At 45.6% G+C, this 25,881-nt stretch overlaps 1 protein-coding gene across 4 annotated transcripts in view; it reads left to right on the plus strand.

The window, feature by feature from the left end:
- Positions 1-14,340, plus strand: part of pfkfb3 (6-phosphofructo-2-kinase/fructose-2,6-biphosphatase 3) — a 51,044-nt gene extending 36,704 nt beyond the window's left edge. For 2 of the 4 annotated variants that reach the window (XM_070897113.1, XM_070897117.1), the window contains 2 exons: positions 4,375-4,551; positions 12,120-14,340. In XM_070897113.1, coding sequence (XP_070753214.1) covers positions 4,375-4,551; positions 12,120-12,179 — 237 coding nt within the window. In that variant the 3' untranslated portion in view covers positions 12,180-14,340. Of the gene's footprint in view, positions 1-4,374; positions 4,552-7,747; positions 7,771-12,119 lie in introns of all 4 variants that reach the window. The other 2 variants (XM_070897114.1, XM_070897116.1) reach the window with 2 other exon arrangements.
- Positions 14,341-25,881: the final 11,541 nt, after the last annotated feature.

A 25,881-nucleotide genomic window follows, 5' to 3' on the forward strand; every position in this document is an offset into this window, starting at 1 on the left:
CAATGGATTCCTTTCTCCCCCCCCCACCTCAACCGCTCCCCCCATGACCTTTCAGGCACATGTGCTTTTGCTGTTGATTGGGCAGGTGGTCTGTTGACACGTCACTATTGGCTCGGTTGATTGGCCAGAGGTCATGCGGTGAATGGTAAGGACCACTGTTCCCTGTGGGCAGGTTTGCTCACTCTGCGTTGTATGATGGCGTGGGATTGAAAGTGTATCCTGCCACAATGTCCATGTGTGCTGGTGCTCCATGCACTGTGCAGTTGAGTCTGAGAGTCTGACATCCCAGCTGGATGTACTCTGATTTTTCACGTACCAAATCGGATGAAAGCAGATATTCAGTTTTACATAAGAACATAAGAAATAGGAGCAGCAGTCGGCCCACTGGCCCCTCGAGCCTGCTCCGACATTCAATAAGATCATGGCTGATCTGATCATGGACTCAGCTCCACTTCCCCGCCCGCTCCCCATAACCCTTCACTCCCTTATCATTCAAAAATCTGTTTATCTCCACCTTGAATACATTCAATGACCCAGCCTCCGTAGCTCTCAGGGTAGAGAATTACAAAGATTCACGGCCCTTTGAGAGAAGAATTTCCTCCCTTTTACTAAAGGACAATGGATGCAAAAGTCCCCCGAGTCCTATTGTATCCGAAAGCACTTGGTAAACACTGCATTAACGAGTCACTCCCTTCCCTGTCCTACCGTATCTGTGCGTGTGAGTCTAGCATCTCGTTAACTTGTGAGTGGCCGTGGGTGTCTGTTGTGGATCATTTGCTGTTCTGGATGATGGTATTTTTAACTTCTACTCCAACCAATGCCTGATGCTGGGGACCAGTGCGCTAAGCCTCTGCCAGTCCCACCGCTGCTTGGAACGGAACATAAAGAGAAAATTGCCTGAGGGGTTTCTTGGGCAGTATCTCGATTTTGTATTGTTAATCACCAAATCTCACAATTCGTTTACCTAAGCCATTGCTGCTGCATCTCCCTGGCGATCGTGGTTTAGCTCATGTATGAGGTGATGCTGTTTAGCTCGTGTTGTGCTGTGATGGAGACTGGCATTAAAGGGAAATCCTTTCTCCGCTGCGAGCATTTTATCACGGGTAGCGCAGGCTGTGAGCGTATTTTCTTTCTTGCTTGCACCCCAGAAAATTGAAGCAATTTGCACTTGTCTGAAAAGTTCAGATCAAATCTTACTGGGATTTATTTTAAAAGCAGATTTCAAATATTAAACATAAAGTGGGCTCAACTGTTTCATTATATTCCATATAATGCCAGAGAGGGAAGAAAAAATGGAGGCAGTGTAGTTGATAACAGACTAACATTGATCCATGGAATGAGCAAGTTCGTAAATTTTTAATGGGATGGATACACAGTGGGTCGTCTAAGTGGTTCATCTGTTGAATTAAATAATCAATAATTGAAACACTAGAAATTGTTCTGGTTGTTTATCTTTTAATATTACTGGGGGGATGGTCTGGAATAGAGGAACCAAGTGTAGTTACAAAGGATCTGAATGTGTATAGCGCTCCTCTGTCGTCGAGCTACAGTACACAGAAGACTGCTGCATCTGTGCACAGTCAGAGGCTGAACTCCAAGCCATCGTCAACATCTTGACCAAGGTGTACGAAAGCATGGGCCTTGCACTAAACATTCGTAAGGCAAAGGCCCTCCGCCAACCTGATCCCGCCATACAGCACTGCCCTCCCCCCTCCAGTCATCAAAATCCATGGCATAGCCCTGGGCAACGTGGACCACTTCCCATACCTCGGGAGCTTATTATCAGCAAGGGCAGACATCGATGACGAGATTCAACGCCGCCTCCAGTGCGCCAACGCAGCCTTCAGCCGCCTGAGGAAGAGAGTGTTCAAAGATCAGACCCTCAAATCTGGCACCAAGCTCATGGTCTACGGGGCTGTAGTGATACCCGCCCTCATGTATGGCTCAGAGACGTGGACCATATACAGCAGCCACCTCACATCACTGGAGAAATACCACCAACAATGACTTCGCGATCCAGCAAATCCCCTGGGAGGATAGGCGCACCAATATCCATGTTCTTGATCAGGCCAACATCTCCAGATTCGAAGCACTGACCGCACTCGACCAGCTCTGTTGGGCGGGCCACATTGTCCACGTGCCTGACGCAAGACTCCCAAAGAAAGCGGTCTACTTGGAATTCCTACACGGCAAGCAAGCCCCAGGTGGGCAGAGGAAACTTTTCAAGGACACCCTCAAAGCCTCCTTGATAAAGTGCAACATCCCCACTGACACCTGGGGGTCCCTGGCCAAAGACCGCCCTGAGTGGAGGAAGAGCTTCCAGGAGGGTGCTGAGCACCTCTAGTCTCGTCACCGAGAGCATGCAGAAACCAAGCGCAGGCAGCGGAAGGAGCGTGCGGCAAACCAGACTCCCCACCCACCCTTTCCTTCAACCACTGTCTGTCCCACCTGTGACAGAGACTGTAATTCCCATATTGGACTGTACAGTCACCTGAGAACTCACTTTTAGAGTGGAAGCAAGTCTTCCTCGATTTTGAGGGACTGCCTATGATGATGATGTCTCCCAGGGCTCCCCAAAGCACTTCACATCCAGTGACTTGGTTTGTCTGTAGTGCTCTTGTGTGGGTCAACATGAATCAATTTGCACACAGTAAGGACGCACAAGCTGCAGATGAGATGAATGATTGGAGCATGACTTCCAAGATCAAGAACAGCTAGTCCGACCTTCTGAAATAGACTCTGGGATGTAGCAGACTATCCTGATGATCAGTAATGCCTCGTTGAGTCAGCCACAAGTGGAACTGGTTCAATTTGACTCTGTCCTGGCCACTTTTTTTTTTCTCACGGGATGTGGGCATCGCTGGCAAGGCCGGCATTTATTGCCCATCCCTAATTGCCCCTTGAAGGTGGTGGTGAGCCGCCACCTTGAACCGCTGCAGTCCGTGTGGTGAAGGTGCTCCCACAGTGCTGTTGAGGAGGGAGTTCCGAGAGTTTGACCCAGCGACAATGAAGGAACAGCCGATATATTTCCAAGTCAGGATGGTGTGTGACTTGGAGGGGAACGTGGAGGTGGTGGTTTCCCATGCCCTTCTAGGCAGTGGGAGCTGTTGTCGAAGAAGCCTTGGTGAGTTGCTGCAGTGCACTTGTTGGCACAAATGCACCAGAGTTTTAATCCCCTCTTGAGGACATGCCTGTCACCATGCCCAACAGCATATGACTTGCCTACTGTCTGACTGGTAACCTGGAGAGGTGCTTGTCTTCATGCATTGTGAGTGTGCATTAATGGATTAGTGGTTGTATTGATTCCACTGGTGGCTCAGTAATGTACTGAACCATATATCGTGGACAAGGCAAGTCTGGTCCTTGATTTAAGCCGAGTTGGATGTTTTCCTCTGGGTGACTGCAGCAGTGCTAGTAAAAGAGAAAGACACGCATTTAAATAGCGCCTTGCACGATCACTGGCTGCAAAGTGCTTTGAGACATCCAATGAGGTACTTTTGGAGTGTAGTCACTGTTGTAATGTAGAAAACGCAGCAGCCAATTTGCGCACAGCAAGCTCCCACTAACAACGATGTGATAATGACCAGACAATCTTTTTTTATGTTGAGGGATAAATATTGGCCCGGTTCACCGGGGATAACTCCCTTGCTCCTCTTCGAAATCGTGCCATGGGATCTTTTACATCCATCTGAGGGGGCAGACGGGGCCTCGCTTTAATGTCTTATCCGAAAGGTGCACCTCCGACAGTGCAGCGCTCCCTCAGCACTGCACTGGGGTGTCAGCCTAGATTATGTGCTTAAGTTCCTGGAGTGGGACTTGAACCCACAACCTTCTGACTCAGAGGCGAGAGTGCTGCCCACTGAGCCATTGGCCGACAAGTGCAAATATGAGGGTAGTAGGTTGAAATTTGCGGAACATTGTGTTCCTTAAATCACCTTGCCCTGGTTACAGAACCCTAGTAAAATGGTTGGGCTGTTGTACAAGCGTGGTGCATCTTTTTTAAAAAAAAAAAATAAAGCCAAATGTTGAGTAGAATGAAGTTTATAGATGGCGATTAGCTTTGATCTAATTGTATGGATTGGGCTTTTGGTTGGATAATTCGGTGCCCATTTTGAAGTTTTCACCTGTGGGAATGGGTGAGAGTGAACATGGGCAGCTTGAGGATCCGAGGTGCTACATGCACACGTGAGTGTTGACCACACTGTCTGAAGCCGAGTGACTTGATCCAACTATGAACTGCCACCCCCCCCCCCCCCCCCACCTTGGACAGGCGAGATACAGAGGCGCGTAGTGCTTTGTTCGAGTTTGGTTGTGAAATGCTCCTGTTGTAATTGAGCTTCTCTCATGTGTATATATTTTTTTCGCTTTGACCAGGACATTGGTAAGAAGGTATCTAATCCACTCATGCGGCGCAATAGTGTTACCCCTCTGGCAAGCCCAGAGCCCAACAAAAAGCCGAGGATTGAAGGCCTAGAGGACCATGTAGCCTCGTCTTCCTCAGCCATCCCCGTCTGCCTGGCCTCCGATGTGTCCGTAGCCGTGCCTGGACAAGTTAGTCGAATGTTCTGTAGCATTATGGCTGCCGCTACTGCTTTGCTGCTTGTAGTTTGCCGAATCTCAGCGCGTCTTTTTGCGTAGAATGATGATCGCTGCTCCATAATCTTACTAATTTTTAAATTTAAAAGTAAACCCGAGTTGTCGAGCTACACTTTGAGAATGGTTAAGCTACTTGCTGCTCCGGCAAATGAAGGTGCTGAAATAGCTGTGCGTTTGTGCTGGCTGAATCTTACTTTTAAATATGCTTGGGACAATCTTGCCTCGCTGCGCGTTCCTAAAGATTGAGGAACGAAAGACCATTTCTCTGCAAGTTCAACATTTAAATCAAACATTTTTATTGAATCTCAATAAAATTAACCGTCTCTAATTTAGAATGTACAATAACTCTCCTCCAGTTGTAAGAATCTGCACTGGCCTATGAATTTTGCCATGCGCAAACCTGTCCACTTAATACGCCGTCTGTCCTAATTTAATTCAAATATTTTGCGTGAAGTTTCTTTTTCCAATTGCATGATAAAAGCAATTTTAATAAAAGCATGGGAGGGTTTAGCAGGTGTTCCATTTGAGTTGCGGAACTTTAGAATAAAATAAATCGGCCTTGGTTTTAATTTGAAGTAACCAAACCCAAATCTGGAAAAGTGTTCTAAATTTTCTTTTTTTTTTAATGTGGGGGCTTAGAACCTGGGAGGAGACATGAAGAGACAGTTTAAAAATTCATGCATTGCACTCGGACACACAACTAATGAACGTTAGAAATTTACGGCACAGAAGGAGGCCATTCGGCCCATTGTGTCTGTGCCCAGCCTAATCCCACTTTCCAGCACTTGGTCCATAGCTCCTGTAGGTTACGGCACTTCAGGTGCACGTCCAAGTACTTTTTAAATGTGGTAGAGGCAGAAACCCTCACCACCCTTTCAGGCAGTGAGTTCCAGACCCCCACCACCCTCTGGGTTAAAATAAAATCTCCTCAAATTCCCTCGAAACCTCACCCCCCTTTCCCCCCCCCCCCCCCAATAACTTTAAATCTCTGTCCCCTGATTGTTGACCCCTCTGCTAAGGGAAATAGGTCCTTCCTATCCACTCTATCCGAGTCCCTCATTTTATACACCTCAATTATGTCTATCCTCAGTTCCAAAGAAAACAACCCCAGCCTATCCAATCTTTCCTCATCACTAAAATTCTCCATTCAAGGCAACATCCTCGCAAATCTCCTCTGTACCCGCTTTAGTGCAATCACATTCTTCCTGCAATGTGGTGACCAGAACTGCATGCAGTACTCTAGCTGTGGCCTAATTAGTGTTTTCTACAGTTCAGGCATAACCTCCCTGCTCTCTTCTTCTATGTCTCGGCTAATAAAGGCAAGTATCCCATATGCCTTCTTAACCACCTTATTGACCTGGCCTGCTACCTTCAGGGATCAAGGTCCCTCTCTTCCTCTACACTTCTCAGTGTCCTACCATTTATTGTGTATTCCCTTGGCTTGTTCGCCCTCCCCACATGCCAGATTGAACTCCACTTGCCACTGATTTGCCCACCATTAATGTGAGCAGGAGCAGTATCTATCGTCTGCAAAGTGTGATGTTTAAATAACTCGTTCTTGGGCTAAGTAGAAGCTTGCACCCCATTGACTGCATTGGAAATATTCTCTGTGTTGAGACTCCGGCTTGCTTCTGTCCCAGTTGAGGCCATCACTGTTGCAGCCCTGTCCGATGTAGCCAAAAAGGGGTGGTGGGGTGGGGGGGGAAGGAAGAGGGAAGACACATACCTGTTGGTTACTCACTAGCTCTTTCCTGCAGTCTGTGCTGTGTTGCTGGTATCGGAAACCAGCACTGACGTGGTGGCTCACGCTAGGTGGGTTGCCGGGCTCAGTGGGTTAATTTGCCCCTTTCACACCTGGTCTGCTGTTTGAATCCGATTCTGATGTGATCTGCCCCCGACCTGCTATAATTAATTTGGACGGTCTTGTCCCAGTTCCCAGTGTGTGTGGGTCAAAATGACCCACAAATTGGTACGAAAGTGGTAGTTAACCTAGTTTAATCCAAAGATTGGTGTGGGAAGTAGTTGGGGGAGGAGTACGGAGGTGGCTCTTGGGTTAAGGTGGTCTGATTTAACTCTGCGTCTCTTCATACTATACCTTGTGTTGTGGAGGGGGGGGGGGTCGGGTTGATGCTTCATGCAGATTTACAATACACTAGACTACAGAATCGTGTCCGTACCGGCCAACACAGCTACTCAGCCTAATCCCACTTTCCAGCTCTCGGTCCGTAGCCCTGTAGGTTACGGCACTTCAAGTGCACATCCAAGTACTTTTTAAATGCGGTGAGGGTTTCTGCCTCTACCACCCTTTCAGGCAGTGAGTTCCAGACCCCCACACCCCTCCTGGTTGAAAAAAATTCTCCTCAACTCCCCTCTCGTCCTTCAATCAATTACTTCAAATCTCTGCCCCCTGGTTGTTGACCCCTCTGCTAAGGGAAATAGGTCCTTCCTATCCACTCTATCCAGGCCCCTCATAATTTTATACACCTCAAATGAGGTCTCCTGTCGGCTACCTCTGTTCCAAAGAAACCAACCCCAGCCTATCCAATGAAATAAAAACAGAAAATACTCAGCAGGTTAGGCAGCATCGGTGGAGCGAGAAGCAGAGTTAACGTTTCAGGTCGATGACAACTTCGCCAGAACTGGAAAAAAATTATCCAACCTCAGCCTTTCCAATCCTTCCTCGTAGCTAAAATTTTCCACCTTTAGCAACATCCTGGCTGCACTCTGTGCTTGCAGTACAAATGTTGTCCCGCTTTTATGAGCAACTACTTGTATTTGCTCCTTTAGCGCCTTTAACATCCCACGGTGCTACTCAGGAGTGTTATGAGCAGCAGGTCTGATTAAGGTGTAGACTGTTTCAGTGTAGACTTTAAAAATTCTCTTAAAAGTGAAGATATATCCACCGTAACATCTGCAGTCATGCTAGGAGAGCTTTACTGGGCTTTCTGCTTGCTGTGACTTGAGTTTTGTTTTGTAATAAGCTTTTAATAAGTGTGATATTTTTATACTTTTAGAAAATCAAGAGGAAAACACTCTTGATTTTTTTTAAAAAGACTCATTTTGGCTGATGTCTGTTTGTGTTGAATTTGCTTTTGTGAATCCAGTTCTGTGTTCTCTACCTCTGTTTCATACATTTTTTTTTTCTCTCCAGCCTTTAATAGGAAAGGCTTGTCTGTAAGTATTTTCTCTTTCTTCTTGCTCTCTCTGCTATCTTTCCAAGTAATCATTTGTTAGTGTGGGTGCTGGTAATGTACAGAACTGGCTTTGTGTGGGGAAACACGATCTTCCTTTTTATCAAGGGTATTGCTGCTTTTAAACGAGAATTTAATAATTGTAATTTGGAGATGGAAATGACAGTTTGGATCTCGTGCTTAGGAAGACCTGTTTCTCCATTTTTGCTATTTTAAGTTGTCTATCTGTTGCAGTCCCAGCCTGCTTTTACACTGCTTCCATTAACAAATGAATCTTGATCAAAGGCATTGACCCGATGATGAAAAGGATTAGGAAACCTTTTTAAGTCGGCAATGCATTGAGTCAGCATAAATTGTTCTTCCCACCTCCACTGATGGAATTTCCAACTTAACCAGTTCCTTTTTTGGTGGCATTTAAGAGCATGTGATCGCTAACCTGTGCAGCTCCTGCTAAACACGAGATTTGGAAAACCAACTCATTGTAGATTTTATTTAAAAATAAAATCCTCTTGAATGCAAGGACATAGTGAGTACTACTTGAATCTTGAGTTTAAAAATAGCAAGCTTTTGAAACCACTTTGGAGGCTATCTCGTTTAAAACATCATTTGCGCTTCGTAAAAGACACTTTTTATGAGATTTGAACGGAAAACAAATCCTGAATTAAAACCCAGAAAATGTCAATCAAATAACTGATCTGGCAGTATCTAAAGAGATGACTGGTCGGTGCCAGTGCACTCGTTCAGTGTTCCTGGCATTTTACCTCTAATTCACCAAGTTCCTTTTTAAAATTAGCACCGTGTAATTATTATTATTTTTTTTATTCAGAATACGATTTTCTCTCTCTCTCTCTCCTTTTTTGGCTTTTGGACTTGAGCAGCACTGGTTCGAAGATTCAGTATTGAACCAGGGTTGCGATGTGAATTTGGTGCGGATCCCTTTTCCATCGCAGGAATAGGCTGTTTTATTGGAGCTCCGGGTCATGCCATGCCTGAGATTCAAAAATACTAAAGCCAGCCCTTGTGCACCAAGTTCTTGTTTGAGTTTTGGACTGAGGGTGGAGATGGGTTACTGAGGTGTCCCAAGCTGCTTGTCCAACTGATTTTGCTTCTAGTTTGGAAATGTGGTATCTTAAGTCCTTTATTCTCTCCCCATCTCTTCTATTTTCTTTCTCTTTTTCTCTTTCTTTTTTTTAACCTTTTCTCTCTTTCTCTTTTTCTTTCTTCTCTCTCTCTCTCTCTCTCTCTCTCTCTCTCTCTCTCTCTCTCTCTCTCTCTCTCTCTCTCTCTATTTCTGTTCCCGCCCCCCTCCCTGTTCCCATTCCCCCTTGTTGAGTGCTGATGGTGCCTTTTTTACTTCTTGCCCAAGGGGAACATATGAATTGCATGGCTTAAAATGTTTAATTTTACTTTTTATTTTAACTATTTGAACGTTTTGTATCCTGTCCTGTTTTCATATTTATTTAACCTGGTGGGTTGAAGATTATTTGCTTTCAAAAACTGGCACAAGAATTCCTGTGACGTCATGGGTTAAACTAGATACCATTTATGTCCTTTTCTAAGGTGTCTTCCATTGTAACCCCTTGCTTGTCGAATGGGTAACACAGGCATGGACCCCCCCACCCCCCCCAAAAAAAAACCAATAAATCTGGTGCTGGCCAATTGTCGTAGGGAGAGACACTCGTGGATAAGACGCTTTAGAAATTCCTAAGAATCAGTATTTTGGTCACCTGGACTGAGTCTCGAATGCAGTCGAGAAGAAAGTATCTTGGACCACTTTTAGTACATAACATCAGAATTAGGAACAGGAGTAGGCCATACGGCCCCTCGAGCCTCCTCCGCCATTCAATAAGATCATGGCTGATCTTTGATCTCAACTCCACTTTCCTGCCTGATCCCCATATCCCTTGATTCCCCATGAGTCCAAAAATCTTATCGATCTCTGCCTTGGATACACTCCATGACAGTCCTCTGGGGTAGAGAATTTCAAAGATTTACAAGCATCGGAGTCAAGAAATTTCTCCTCACCTCAGCCCTAAATGGCCGACCCTTTTATCCTGAGACTGTGACCTTTGGTTGTAGGCTCTCCAGCCCGGGGAAACAACCCTTGTAAGTATGAGCAAGAACTTTTCACTTGTAGTTCTTGTGAAATGGTTTGATTGTGTATTCAACATTAAACCTGAATCTAAAAACTGGATGGCTTGAGGTGGCTAAGATTTTGTAGGTTGGGCCCTACTTTTTAAAGAGGTTGGACCTGCCTTATCCAGGACTCCCTTATCCGGCACCACCCCTCGTCCGGCAAGGTTCTGGTGGCCGGGTGCACATGCGCAGAACGCGGCCGACCTCCACCCCGACTTTGGGGCCCGCCGACACTCTGCTCCCTGGGGCATCGGCCTCCTCGCCGACCTTGGGCTGCCCCTGCACCCTCCCCCAGGCTGACCTCCCTTTGTCTGGCAAAATCCCTTATTCGGCACAGACCAGGTCCCGAGGGTGCCTGATGAGGGAAGTTCAACCTGTAATCACAATGGACATTTTTTTCTTCCACAATCTGAAGGACCAATTTTACACTTCTTGAATTAGACCGAAATATTTTTGGATAAAACCTTGATCAGAATTTCAGATTATAAACTCTGCTCATAAAAAGTCTAAGTGCTGCAAATGTTTGCATTTTGTATGCTGATGCTTGAATCTGTTAACAGTTAAAACATTCTCTTTCTTTCTCCTTCCTTCCCACCCTCCCTTTCCATTATCAGCCGAACAATTTTTCATTATCTCACAGTTTTGTCCTTCCTAATCCTTCAAAGGTAACTGGCTAAATGCGTGCTAGCCAAGCCCCTACGACGCTGTAGTGATCCTGTTAGCACTTCATTTACAGGGGCTATTTAGAAATGAAATCTTTTGCTGGTGGAAGCTCTTTCATTCTTGCATTGCAGGGAGTGATGGGGAGCTATGCAATGGATGGAGAGGCACTTGGCTGTTGTGCCCACTACCAGATTATATAATGCTCATGATACCACAGCACATGCTGGGGGTTTTATTTGTGATGGGCAGGGAGGGGAAGTAGTTTAATCCTGGTGCAACTAAAGTGGTTTACCAGTATCGTGCCCCAGCAAGCCTCGTCCGGATCATGACTGTGTCCCTTGTGATACAGTGCAAAGAGTCCATCAGCAGACTTGTAATTGAATTTATTAAACTTCTGGCTCCGACTCTTGGCCACAGAAAGTCAAGTTCTGGTACAAAGGCATTATTCACACAACTTTGTTCGCCTCCCGACCCATTCCTGATTTGCAGTGGTAATGGAATTTTTGTGAATTTGGTCCAAGTTTCTGATCTTATCCGATATTGCCCCAAAATTCGATCACGGCCTCTCAAAGGTCAAAGTTGTAACTACAGTTGACAAATGGGGAAAGGGGGTTATTGGGTAACCTTTCAATATAAGATTTTCATGCGGATTTATCCCTCTGCTCCTCCCAAGCCCTGCCCCCACCCCACCCCACCAAGATAACGTTTAAATGATATATCCTGACTGAATATACTTTTTAGAAATAAAACCGGTACCCGGAGTTTGCCTACTTTTAACTTGTACCTTACTCAAGCACAGACTTTACATAATGTTTCCATAAAGGGGAAGATTGCATTAGCCAGCCAGTTGAAGGTTATAATAGTGCTGCGAGGTCATGGGTTCAAGCATCATACCCTAATCTCTTGGCCATATACGACTTGACTGAAAAAAAACATTGTCAAAAAATTTGCCTTGTATTTTTGGATAGTACGTTTCTTAATCCTGGATATGCAAATAGAATCCTGTTGGCTTATCACAGTTGCAGTGGGTCATTTCTAGTTTTAAACAAACAACCTATCTGAATTAATTTTTAAGCCACCCTGATTTAATATTCCCATGAATGGAGAGGTGCGTTGTATTAAATGTAAAAGAATGAGTTGTGTTGGGGAGGTCAGTCTAACCTACATGTGCTGGCCGTTATTACGCCTCGATTTGCATGACGACTTCACGTGGTGTTGCAAATCTCTGCAATGTGGACTTTGTGACGCCAGCGTTCTAGTAGTGGGTGTACGCTTGGTGTCTATTGCAGGAAATTCAAACAGACGGGATGTTGGGGTTGAGTCAGGAGATCGGTTAATTTTTAACCAGGGTGGGTGGGGGGGGTCACCCTGCTTCTCTAGCGTAATATGCCACAGATGAACATGCTTCAGTAACCAGCTGCTTAGTTTGCTTGGCATGCTTGCAGCTTTTGCCGTTTGTCTTGTTTTTTATAAAAAATAATATTGCGTTTTTATATTTGTACCCATTCTCAATTTTATTTTCACCCCCAACAGATTGTGAACGAACTGCCAAGACCTTCAGACGCTGGGGTGAAACTCTCAGCCCAACAATAAAACCTTCATTCCCCTTTAATTTTTGAGGCTACGTATTATTTCACTCCTTCCCCCCACCCCGATCCCCCCCTGTCTTGTGAGGAAGCACTGGATTCCTTAGCCTGGGATATCTGTCGCCAACGAGTTCCTTGGATTAATCCTTTGGAGAAGACAGAAGACCATGGATTGTGGATTCAGCCAGAAAGAACCTTGGCCATTCTCACTGTTAACTGTAATTTGAATGTCTTGCTATTGTAAAAATGTGCAAGTGCTTTTAGTGAACAAAACTTGTTCTTCAGATTGTAAATACTTAGTAAATCTCGTTGGAGGGATATATTGACGTGTGTGTGTGTATATAATGTAAATAGTTGCATAATGACGGTTGAATCTATTTTCCCGTGCTTCAGTATTCATGAATCATACAGTCTCAATGTAAGAACGCTTCTGCCCCTGAAATTGACACCAAGATATCAAGAGAACGTTTGCGTGACCAGTTTAACTTCATGATGCTGGAGTAATGCTAATGAAGTTAGCACATTGCTAATGAAGTTAGCACACTGCTTGTTAAATGAATGATGCACAAATATTTTCTGAAAAACTGCAGTTGCCATTTGACCAAATTTTTTATTATTTTAATTTTTTGTTCATTTGTACCTGTTTCGCTGCCTTTTTTTTTTGGTGAAATGCAGGTGATGATGTTACTTGTGTTAGAAAATGGCTTCCAGTTTTGTAGCTGTACCGAACCTGGAGCCATTGGGCACAGGATGAGCGACCACAGACTTGTCCGACTTTAAGTGATTTATTTAAAGTGCCCATTTGCACGTCAGTCGTGGTCGAGATTGTGTGTGTGAGAGAAATGCCTCTTTTTGTAGAAATGTTTTTTTTTATAAAAAAAAACTTGAAAATAAATGGGTGTCCAGTTTTGCTCCGGATTTGAGAAGATGCACATTTGGTGCTCCGATAAAATGAGGATTTGAAAGGGAAGGGGTTGTGTTTCCGAGTTGCTGGAGGCTCATTTGTTGGGAAAGAGCTTCCAAGTTGAGGTCATGTCTTACGGGATTAACAAGAAGCAATAATTGGTGACCGTGTCTAGATTCAGAGAAGAGAATTCTAGCTCTGATGTGCGATGATCAGTGACGTGGATGAGTTGCATCTATAGCCCACCATTGGTGCTGACTTGTGTAACCCCAATGGTAATGGAACAATGTCCGCTTCCTTATACAATCTGGATCTGCTGTTAGTGATATAACCACCTCCGTACAAGATGCCTGATTGCAACCGAAATTTGTTACCAAATACTTTGCACTGCCAAGTACAGATTTATTTAAGTGTTCTATTTAATGTGTACAGTCTACTGATAGCAGCAAAGGATTCCGGTATTACCAAAGGACCTAGTCCTGTGCCCTCTTGTTCGATGTGCTCTGAGGTTGTCTTCTTTCATTAATTAAGTCTGTTACATGTCCGATACATGAGCTGACATGTGGGATGGTGGAACCACAGTGCCTAGTGCGTTTGTCTTGCACAGCATAAACTTAGCAGTATTGATGATGAGGGGAGGCTTGAAACTGCACTTGACCTGTAGTCTATTGGAGCTCTTTTATATTGGCAGGCTACCAGCTTGTTTCCCATGTTCGATCCCTTTCAAGGTACATGCATTGTTGCACAAGTTTTATTTATCTTTTTGATTTTTTGGGTTGGGAGGGGCGGGGAGGTTGGTTAAACCATTTGGAGTAAGGGTTTCTTTTGCATACCGCTCAATACGGCTTTAGTGGATACTGGATTTAATAGCATTCACCAAAGCGTTGCTGTAGTACTGTTCTCGTTCCATTATTTTCTGACTTGGAATGGATGCAAGAGAACCCGCGGGGCAAACCGAGCAGACCAACGACGCCTGTCTGATTTGTAGTTTATCGTTGAGTGTTGGATTTTTTTTCCCCTTGTATTTATAGTACTGATTCTGTCCTGACATGCAAATTTATTTAAGATAGTTCAGAGCTTTGGGGGGAAAAACTTTGTCTCAAACTGCGTGGCATGTTGCATCTACTATGTATGTATGTGATTGCCTATTTCCTGAGGAAAATAGCTAGATTATGCCAGCAGAAAAATACAGGGTACATCTCTCCAAATATGTATATTTTGCAGTTGCTGGACCAATAATAATAAATCTTCACTTTAAACACAACCTGTGACTCCCTTTTTTCCTTCTCCCAGTCTTGTTTAGTGCAAAGGGAATTTCTCCATCTATTGCCTCTGTTTCAAATCAAGTCGGGTTGTCTCGCTCTCCTTGAAATGGTGACATCCATAGCTGAGAATGGGCAGTCACATCTTCAACTCAACCCCTCTTTTAGTCTTTGGTCTATTTGAATCATCTTTCTCTCTTCCTAACCACCCCTCCCCTTCCTCCACCATTGCTCTTAATGTTGAGCTCAGATGATGGGATATCCCATCAATAATTGCACAATTTGCATCCATTTTCATCTGATCACCTGACTTGATGCCTCCCCAACACGTGTGGCATCTTGGATCAGACCATTTGTAACCGAGGTGCTACCAGTGAGTGTCAGCCATGGCTCTGGGTAGCACACTCGCTTCTGAAGCTTTTAAACAATTGGGGAAATCTATTATTGATTGACATCTTAGACTTTTTAACAACTCTTAGAAACTTTTTAAACAAATTGGGAATTTTTATCAACTTTTAACTCTTAAAGTAACTTTGGAAGTGACCTTCCTAATGCCTGCGCGCCCCCCCCCCCCCAACCTGTTAATACAGATTCTTTTTCCCTCAATCTGTTTCAGTGAATACACTGACGCGAACACCTCTTTGCCTTTTCTGTAGAAGACCTTTATTGAAGATTCTCCAGCCGGGACTTGTCAAGACAAAGGGACACTCTCAATCAGAGCCTGTTTACCTTCCCCTGGACAAGCCCTTTTCAGCGTGAAAAGCACAGTAGATATACATTTTCAAAACAGAACACATTTGATTAGCACTTGGTCTATCCAATCCCTTTCTGCATCCCCCCCCTGAGTACATCCAATGGTAGGCAAGAAGGTCTCCCAATTAGGGCTGGTGTCAGGTCAGGTTAGTTATAGCTTTGCTACACTGTCTTCCCTTATCAGTAAAGAACCCAATTAGTTTCCCTTTCTCATCAGTAGAAGCTATTACTTTTCTCTTTCTATCTAGAATTGCTTTCTTTCTTTGTGCTGCCTTGGGCTTTCTCATGACCCGTGTCTAACCTCAACTTCAACTCTTGGTAACCCCTTTTTTTTCTGTTGATTCTGCAGTTGTCTGCATCTTGACATTTCTTTAGCTATTTTTCCATGATTCCCTATCTCCATCCTTTTGCCACCTTCTCTATCCATCTACCACTTTCGCAACCCTTCTTTACACATTCTCACCCCAACCAAGCCTCGTGCCATCTATCAACAATGGCCCTACTCGGTGCCAAGCTTGTGGCCAACACTTCGCTGTAGGCAAGTAGGCTTACACAGCTGTGCCCGGTCTCCAGTTGTCTTGTACCCCCTTGCCACTGGACCAAGACCTTGCTCAGCTAAGCCCGTATGGTTGCTGGTGTGCAGCGGCCACCCCACGTTAAAAGAACTCACACACAGGCATCTTCCACTTCGTCAGTATGAAGTTCAGGACCCGGAACGTCAGGACCCTCATGGACAATTCCAATAGCAACATGCAAGAACACCGCACCACCATAGTTGCCCAGGAATTCATTGACATCGCCGCCCTAAGTGAGATCTGACGGGCAGGGGAAGGAACATGGTGGAGGTTATACCACCTTCTGGAAAGGGATGTGGCAAACCAGTCCCACCCACCCGTTCCCTCGACTAATATCTGTCCCACCTGTGACCGGGTCTGCGGATCTCGTATTGGACTGTTCAGCCACTAGAGAACTCACTTTGGGAGTGGATGCAAGTCTTCCTCGAGTCCGAGGGACTGCCGATGCTGATGTGGGTTCAAGTCCCACTCCAGAGACTTGAGCACAAAATCCAGGCTGACCCTCCTAGCGCAGTGCTGAGGGAGTGCTGCACTGTTGGAGTTGCCGTCTTTTGGATGAGACATTTAAATCTGCTCTCTGTCACGGGATCTTTTACATCCTCCTATACCGAAGAGCAGCAGGGACATTCTCTCCGTTGTCCTGGGCCACAATCGACATCACTAAAACAATATCTGATCATTCACATTTGCTGTTTGTGGGAGCTTGCTGTGCGCAAATCAGTGTTTCCTACATTCCAACAGTGACCACACTTCCAAAAAGTACTTCCTTGGCTGCAAAGCACTGTGGGATGTCTGCTGGTCATGAAAGGCGCTATAGAAATGCAAGTCTTTAAATTGCCACAGTTTGTTGTAGCTGATGAAGTGCACTGCTGTATGACTGATATTTTGGGCAGAAGCTCAATGGTCCTTCCAGCCAACCCTCTGAGGATCCATCAGGTTCCTTACTCTGATTCTCGAAGTAATGGCCAGCATTCCCTTCGACTAATAGAACTTCAGTCCTTTTTTTAAAAAAAAATAACCTGAAATAGTAGCGATCTTGCGACTACCTGAGGCTCTGAGTAAGCAAAAGCACCATCGGGGAACATTTTCTGTTAAGTTTTTTTTTCTTCAGTTTTCTCCTCGGCCACACAGTTTTTTTTTTTACAACTGCATTTTTTCCCCCTTTTTTTTCTTCTTTCCTGATGTTCACTGACTCCTTTGCTATGTACAGTTCACTGGGGACCGAGCACTCTGTGCACAAAGAGGCCATCGCTCGTATTAATCTTTTGAGTGTCGGAGGGTTATCCAATCCTGGACTGACTGCCGAGGCTAATCTCCCCCAACATCTAGATGTGCACTTTTAGCAAGAGTCATGCATCAGGCTGAAATAAAGATTACACTGTGCCACCTTGCCCAACACTGAGGCATTGCACTCAAACCGGTTTGCTGAGGTCGACTGAGGGAGCTCAATTAAAGCTTCAGTTAGGACATAAGAAATAGGAGCAGGAGTAGGCAATACGACCCCTCGAGCCTGCTCCGCCATTCAGCAAGATCATGGCTGATCTATCGCCACTCCACTTTCCTGCCCAATCCCCATATCCCTTGATTCCCCGGGAGTCCAAATATTGATCTCTCAGCCTTAAATATACTCAACGATTCTGCATCCACAGCCCTCTGGGGCAGAGAATTCCAAAGATTCACAACCCTCTGAGTGGGAAAAAATTCCTCCTCATCTCAGTCCTAAATGGCTGACCCTTTATCCTGTGACTGTGACCCCTGGTTCTAGACTAATCAGCCAGGGGAAACATCCTCCCTGCATCAACCCCGTCAATCCTCTTCAGAATCTTGTATGTTTCAATGAGATCACCTCTCATTCTTCGAAACTTCAGAGAGTATAGGCCCAATCTGCACAATCTCACCTCATAGGACAACCCTCTCATCTTTGGTATCAATTCCTGAACTTTTCCAACGAAGAAGGATTCTGGTTTGATCAGTGTTGAGTTTGTTCACATGCTGGGGAGGCAAGGATGAGGCACTGAACTCGTCCATTATCCTTGGACGAGTTCCTGATCGCAGTCCTTGTTTGAACTTTGCTTGTGTGGCTATTGAATGATGACTGTATTGGGGTCAGGTGGAATAGATTTACAATTGAATAGGTCGTTGATAGTCTCACATAGAGAGAAAACTTCTGGGTAAGGTAATAGCGGGTTGTGATTTGTAGAAGTCTATCCAACTTATAAGAAGAAAAGACTTGCATTTCTATGGTGCTTTTCATGACTCTTGGATGCCCCAACGCGCTATACAGCCAGTGAAGTACTTTTTGAAGTGTCATCATCATAGGCAGTCCTTCAGAATCAAGGAAGACTTGCTTCCACTCTTAAAATGAGTCCTCAGGTGGCTGAACAGTCCAATACGAGAACCACAGACTCTGTCACAGGTGGGGCAGATAGTCGTTGAGGGAAAGGATGGGTGGGACTGGTTGGCCGCACACTCCTTCCGCTGCCTGCGCTTGTTTTCTGCATGCTCTTGGCGATGAGACTCTGTGCTCAGCGCCCTCCCGGATGCATTTCCTCCACTTAGGGTGGTCTTTGGCCAGGGACTCCCAGGTGTCGGGGAGGCTTTGAGGGTGTCCTTGTAATGTTTCCTCTGCCCACCTTTGGCTCATTTGCCGTGAAGGAGTTCTGAGTAGAGCGCTTGCTTTGGGAGTGTAGTCACTGTTGCAATGTACGAAACACGGCAGCCAATTTCCACACAGCAAGCTCCCACAAACAGCAATGTGATGATGACCCGATAATCTTTTTAGTGATGTTGATTGATATCGGCCAGGACAATATAAGGTACTACTTTCAGGGGAGGATAAAGGAGAGAAGAACAACAGCTGAAAGGTGAATTAAGGGAATAGAAGAACCTTCTAGTAAGTTTGTTTGCAACTCACTAACCTCCTTCTGTGGTGGTCTTAAAGTTAACAATGCTAAATCATGGGGGTTTCAATTTCCCTGCTTGCTTAGTAGACTGGTAATTGATGAGAGACCGCCTCTGGTTTAAACTAACCTGGTGATGCTAAAGGCTCATAAAATGATTGCTTTTAACAAGGTTTTTAGCATTTATTGTTGAATGGAAAGCCCTTGTGGATAAATTGCCTTTAAGGTTGCAGGTAAACCATAATACTCATTTTGAGTAATTTCCTCCTACATCATTAGCTGGTTAATAATCCTGGTGGGGCCAGGGATCAGGGATCAAAACGCTTCCCCAGTATTTGCACAATTGACGTTTTTTAAGATTTAACGTTCAAAATCTCATTGATGCCGTGTAACCATATATTACTCCCGACTGAAACTGTGCTGTAATGTGATTAGAAGATGTTTTAGTCAATGGCCTTGTCATTATTGTATTCCAGTGCCTCCTTTGATGCACTATGCTTCAGACTTTGTAAATATATTGCTGTGTACAAGGTCTATATTTCAGCTGTTATTTGGTGAGCACAACATATCACCAAGGTGAGGGATGTTGGTGCAATGAATTGAAACTAATTTCCTACTGTGGGCGTCCAATATCACTCCTGGGCTAGGAGTAGATGCAGAGTAAAGCTCGCTCTATTACACTCCCAATAGTGTATTGTCATCTCATTGTGGCTCAGTGGGTTGCACTCTCTCAATGTCGGAGCGTCGGAGCGACCACGGGGAGTCGGGAGGCGGAGCGGCAGTTTGTGAGGCCTACAAAAGGCCAGCTGGTGCAGCTGCAGCAGGGAGAGAAGGCAAAAAAGAAGTAGAAAGAAATAGAAGGATGACGTCACAGCCAAGGGGGTAAGTGATTGGTGAGTAGTTTTTCTTTTTTCCTTTTCTTTATCAGTAAGTAACCTTTTATCATTGTTGTTGCCAAATTAAGTTAATCTAGGGGTTAAATCATGGCAGGAGAGCTCGGACACATGTCATACTCCTCCTGTGTTATGTGGGAACTCGGACGCTTCCAGAGTCCCTGACGACTACATGTGCGGGAAGTGCATCCGCCTGCAGCACTTAACAGACCGCATTGCGGCACTGGAGTTGCGGGTGAATTTACTCTGGAGCATTCGCGATGCTGAGGATGTCATGAATAGCATGTTTAGTGAGTTGGCCACACCGCAGGTAAAGGGTACACAGCCAGATAGGGGATGGGTGACCAACAGGAAGAGCAGTGGAAGGAGGTAGTGCAGGGGTCCCCTGCGGTCATTCCCCTGCAAAACAGATACACTGCTTCGGGTACTGTTGAGGGGGATGAGTCATCAGGGGAAGGCAGCAGCAGCCAAGTTCATGGCACCATGGGTGGCTCTGCTGCACAGGAGGGCAGCGATAGTGGTAGGGGATTCTATTGTAAGGCGAATAGATAGACGTTTCTGCGGCCGCAACTGAGACCCCAGGATGGTATGTTGCCTCCCTGGTGCAAGGGTCAAGAATGTCTCGCAGCGGGTGAAGGGCATTTTGAAGGGGGAGGGTAAGCAGCCAGTTGTCGTGTGCATATAGGTACCAACGATATAGGTAAAAAAACGGGATGAGGTCCTACAAGATTAATTTAGGGAGCTCGGAGCTAAATTTTAAAAGTAGGACCTCAAAAGTAGTAATCTCAGGATTGCTACCAGTGCCACGTGCTAGTCAGGGTAGGAATCGCAGGATAGCGCAAATGAATACGCGGCTTGAGGAGTGGTGCAGAAGGGAGGGATTCAAATTCCTGGGACATTGGAATCAGTTCTGGGGGAGGTGGGACCAGTACAAACCGGACGGTCTGCACCTGGGCAGGACCGGAACCAATGTCCGAGGGGGAGTGGTTGCTCGTGCTGTTGGGGAGGGGTTAAACTAATATGGCAGGTGGGTGGGAACCTATGCAGGGAGACAGAGGGAAGTAGAATGGGGGCAGAAGCAAAAGATAGAAAGAAGAAAAGTAAAAGTGGAGGGCAGAGAAACCCAAGGCAAAAAGCAAAAAGGGCCACATTACAGCAAAATTCTAAAGGGGAAAAGTGTGTTTAAAAAGACAAGCCTGAAGGCTCTGTGCCTCAATGCGCGGAGTATTCGGAATAAGGTGGACGAATTAACTGCGCAAATAGCAGTTAATGGATATGATGTAATTGGCATCATGGAGACATGGCTCCAGGGTGACCAAGGCTGGGAACTCAACATCCAGGGGTGTTCAGCAATTAGGAAGGATAGACAGAAAGAAAAAGGAGGTGGGGTGGCATTGCTGGTTCAAGAGGAAATTAATGCAATTGTAAGGAAGGACATTAGCTTCGCTGATGTGGAATCGGTGTGGGTGGAGCTACGGAATACCAAAGGGCAGAAAACGCTTGTGGGAGTTGTGTACAGACCACCAAACAGTAGTAGTGAGGTTGGGGACAGCATCAAACACGAAATTAGGGATGCGTGCAATAAAGATACAGCATTTATCATGGGCGAATTTAATCTACATGTTGATTGGGCTAACCAAACTGGTAGCAATGCGGTGGAGGAGGGTTTCCTGGAGTGTATTAGGGATGGTTTTCTCGACCAATATGTCAAGGAATCAACTAGAGAGCTAGCCATCCTAGACTGGGTGATGTGTAATACGAAAGGACTAATTAACAATCTTGTTGTATGAGGTCCCTTGGGGAAGAGTGACCATAATATGGTAGAATTCTTTATTAAGATGGAGAATGACACAGCTAATTCAGAGACTAGGGTCCTGAACTTAAGGAAAGATAACTTCGATGTTATGAGACGTGAATTGGCTAGAATAGACTGGCGAATGATACTTAAAGGGTTGACGGTGGATAGGCAATGGCAAACATTTAAAGATCACATGGATGAACTTCAACAATTGTACATCCCTGTCTGGAATAAAAAATAAAACGGGGAGGGTAGCTCAAACGTGGCTAACAAGGGAAATTAAGGATAGTGTTAAATCCAAGGAAGAGGCATATAAATTGGCCAGAAAAAGCAGCAAACCTGAGGACTGGGAGAATTTTATAATATAGCAGAGGAGGACAAAGGGTTTAATTAGGAGGGGAAGCTTGCTGGAAACATAAAAACTGATTGCAAAAGCTTCTATAGATATGTGAAGAGAAAAAGATTAGTGAAAAGAAACGTAGGTCCCTTGCAGTCAGAATCAGGTGAATTTATAATGGGGAACAAAGAAATGGCGGACCAGTTAAACAAGTACTTGAGTTCTGTCTTCACGAAGGAAGACACAAATAACCTTCTGGAAGTACTAGGGGACGGAGGGTCTGGTGAGAAGGAGGAACTGAAGGAAATCCTTATTAGGCATGAAATTGTGTTAGGGAAATTGATGGGATTGAAGGCCGATAAATCCCTGGGGCCTGATAGTCTGTATCCCAGAGTACTTAAGGAAGTAGTCCTAGAAATAGTGGATGCATTGGTGGTCATTTTCCAACAATCTATCGACTCTGGATTGGTTCCTATGGACTGGAGGGGAGCTAAAAGTAACACCACTGTTTAAAAAAGGAGGCATAGAGAAACCAGGGAATTATAGACTGGTTAGCCTGACATCCGCAGTGGAGAAAATGTTAGAATCAATTATTAAAGATGAAATAGCAGCGCATTGGAAAGCAGTGACAGGATCGGTCCAAGTCAGCATGAATTTATGAAAGGGAAATTATGCTTGACAAATCTTCTAGAATTTTTTGAGGATGTAACTAGTCGAGTGGACAAGGGAGAACCAGTGGATGTGATGTATTTGGACTTTGACAAGGTCCCACACAAGAGATTGGTGTGCACATGGTATTGGAGGTAATGTACTGACGTGGCTAGAGAACTATTTGACAGACAGGAAGCAGAGAGTCGGGATAAACGGGTCTTTTTCAGAATGGCAGGCAGTGACTAGTGGAGTACCGCAGGGCTCAGTACTGGGACTCCAGCTATTTACAATATACATTAATGATTTGGATGAGGGAATTGAGTATAATATCTCCATGTTTGCAGATGACACTAAGCTGGATGGCTGTGTGAGCTGTGAGGAGGACGCTAAAAGGCTGCAAGGTGACTTGGACAGGTTAGGTGAGTGGGTAAACGCATGGCAGATGCAGTATAATGTGGATAAATGTGGGGTTATCCACTTTGGTGGCAAAAACACGAAGGCAGAATATTATCTGAATGGCGGCAGATTAGGAAAAGGGGGAGGTGCAACGAGACCTGGGTGTCATGATACATCAGTCATTGAAAGTTGGCATGCAGGTACAGCAGGCAGCAAATGGCCTTCATAGTTAGGGGATTTGAGTATAGGAGCAGGGAGGTCTTACTGCAGTTGTACAGGGCCTTAGTGAGACTTCACCTGGAATATTGTGTTCAGTTTTGATCTCCTAATCTGAGGAAGGACGTTCTTGCTATTGAGGGAGTGCAGCGAAGGTTCACCAGACTGATTCCCGGGATGGCGGGACTGACATATGAGGAGAGACTGGATCGACTAGGCCTGTATTCACTGGAGTTTAGAAGAATGAGAGGGGATCTCATAGAAACATATAAAATTCTGATGGGACTGGACAGGTTAGATGCAGGAAGAATGTTCCCGATTTTGGGGAAGTCCAGAACCAGGGAACATAGTCTAAGGATGAGGGGTAAACCATTTAGGACTGAGATGAGGAGAAACCTCTTCACTCAGAGAGTTGTTAACCTGTGGAATTCTCTACCGCAGAGAGTTGTTGATGCCAGTTCATTGGATATATTCAAGAGGGAGTTAGCTATGGCCCTTATGGCTAAAGGGATCAAGGGGTATGGAGAGAAAACAGGAAAGGGGTACTGAGGTGAATGATCAGCCATGATCTTATTGAATGGTAGTGCAGCCTTGAAGGGCCAAATGGCCTACTCCTGCACCTATTTTCTATGTTTCTATGTAACTCTGAGTCAGAAGGTTGTGGATTCAACTCCCACTCCAGAGACTTGAGCACAAAAATCTAGGCTGACACTCCCAGTACAATGCTGAGGGAGTGCTGCACTGTCGAAGGTGCCGTCTTTCGGATGAGACGTTAAACCGAGGCCCCGTCTGCTCTCTCTGGTCCCATGGCACGATTTCGAAGAGCAGGGGAGTTATCCCCAGTGTCCTGGGGCCAATATTTATCCCTCAATCAACATCACTAAAACAGATTATCCGGTCATTATCACATTGCTGTTTGTGGGAGCTTGCTGTGCGCAAATTGGCTGCCGCGTTTCCCACAGTGACGCTACTCCAAAAAGTACTTCATTGGCTGTGAAGCGCTTTGGAACGTCTAGTGGTAGTGAAAGACGCTATATAAATGCAAGTCTTTCATGATCTCTGACAGAGGCCTCCTGGCATCGTGTGTGAATTTTTCCATTCTTACATTAGTCACCTTGGGGCCTCTTGATGGAGAGGACTGACACGTTAGTGCGAAATTAGAGACATTGGGACTGCTTGAACTCATTACACACGCGGCCCGTGCAGACAGAGGAGACTTTCATTCCACCAGACTGGGCAGAGTTCAATCTCGACGATTGAAAACTCCACTTTTGGGTTTACACATACTGACCTTGTGGCACCAAAGTACCACCCTGTAATGCTGCTCTAATAGATGCCTGTCAGATGTTTGCAGCTCTTTGGGAGAGCTCCAGTCATTTAAAAGTTAATAAATTTCATCGTTCGAAACGCCAGTGACTTGGTTCTTGTTTTTTTTAATTTTTAACAAGACGTGCTCATTGAAAACTGCATCAAATATTTGCTGCTTACTTTTAGTTGTAGGCGGCAGTGGGGTGTATCGAATAAAGCGAGTGGCTGAACATCATTAGCAAGGTGCTTTGTGAGTATCATTACCATGGCGATGATGGATGGCTCTTGCTCAGTGGGACAGCTGCTGCTTCAGTTTTTTTTCCAAAGGGCCAGTGTATTCAATAGTGTGCGTCCCTCATCTCCGCGATTAATGCAAGGCTTTCCGAATGTGTTCTGGGGGTCGGTGCGTCCCAGGTTACATCTCTGCATATTGTGCACAAGTTCTGAAGTTCTGTTTTTGAATTTTGCATAATTGTACTTTCCTAATGAGCTGGGGCATGGTATCCTCCTCTTCATACATATTAATGTATGGGGCCGCCGCTTTTATATATATATATATACACACACACACACACAACGGCCTAGAATTTGTGTCCGCCGTCGTTCCGCCTTTGAAGCTGATCGCAACTCCGGGATTTGGAGCTTGCGCCGACGGAAATCCCGAAAGTGCGGTTAGTCACTGACACTCCGAAACAGACTGCGCCGGGCCCCATCACCCCACCACCCCGCACAGAGCCACTAATCCGTACAACTATTGTGTTGCAACCAATCAAGTGCCCCCTGGTTAAAAGCTGGGGGTGGGGGTGGGGGCACTAAAACCAACAACTTAAACAAATTAAACTTTCGACATTAAATGGTCAACTTAAAATTTGGTTGCCAGGGGTGATGATGCACTCCAGTCCCTCCGGTGACCACCTCTCGCGGAAGGCCGCGAGCGTACTGGTGGACACCGCGTGCTCCATCTCCAGGGACACCCTGGCCCGGATGTAACCGCGGAAGAGAGGCAGGCAGTCGGGCTGAACGACCCCCTCGATCACCGGGTGATGGCCCCCTTGGCCGTGCCCAGGAGCAGTCCGACGAGGAGGCCCTCGGACCTACCCGCTCCCCTCCGCACAGGGTGCCCAAAGATCAGGAGTGTGGGACTGAAGTGCAACCAGAAATTGAAGAGCAGCCCCTTCAGATATTGGAAGAGGGGCTGCAACCTCGCACACTCCATAAAAACATGGAACACGGACTCCTCCAGACCACAGAAATTGCAGGCGGCCTGGGAGCCCGTGAACCGACTTAAAAACTTACTGCACGGGACTGCTCCGTGCACCACCCTCCAGGCCAAGTCCCCAATAAATAGAGGGAGGACTCCCGCGTAGAGTGCACTCCACTGGGGACCCCCGCCTTCTCCGGACGGCAAGATGGTGCGCCATGGCGTGTCCGGACGGCAGACGGGGATGGCAGCGTGAAGAGTGTGCAAGAGCAGTCTGTACAGGAATCCCCTCCACGCAGAACTGAAAGGCGCCAATCCGTACAACCAGCAAAATCGGCGAACTGATACAACCTTCGGCTCTTCCGCAGTAAGTACGCTGTTAAATTCCCCACTAAAGGTTAGAACCAAAGGGAGCAGGTGTAATTGGGGTCTGAGCTGTGATATTACTGCTAAACACAGGTTAGGGAACTGAAAAACTCATTTTAATTTCATGGAGTGACAAATGTATAGAATGT

The sequence above is a fragment of the Pristiophorus japonicus genome, chromosome 13 (assembly GCF_044704955.1).
Source record: "Pristiophorus japonicus isolate sPriJap1 chromosome 13, sPriJap1.hap1, whole genome shotgun sequence".
NCBI classification, from domain to species: domain Eukaryota; kingdom Metazoa; phylum Chordata; class Chondrichthyes; family Pristiophoridae; genus Pristiophorus; species Pristiophorus japonicus.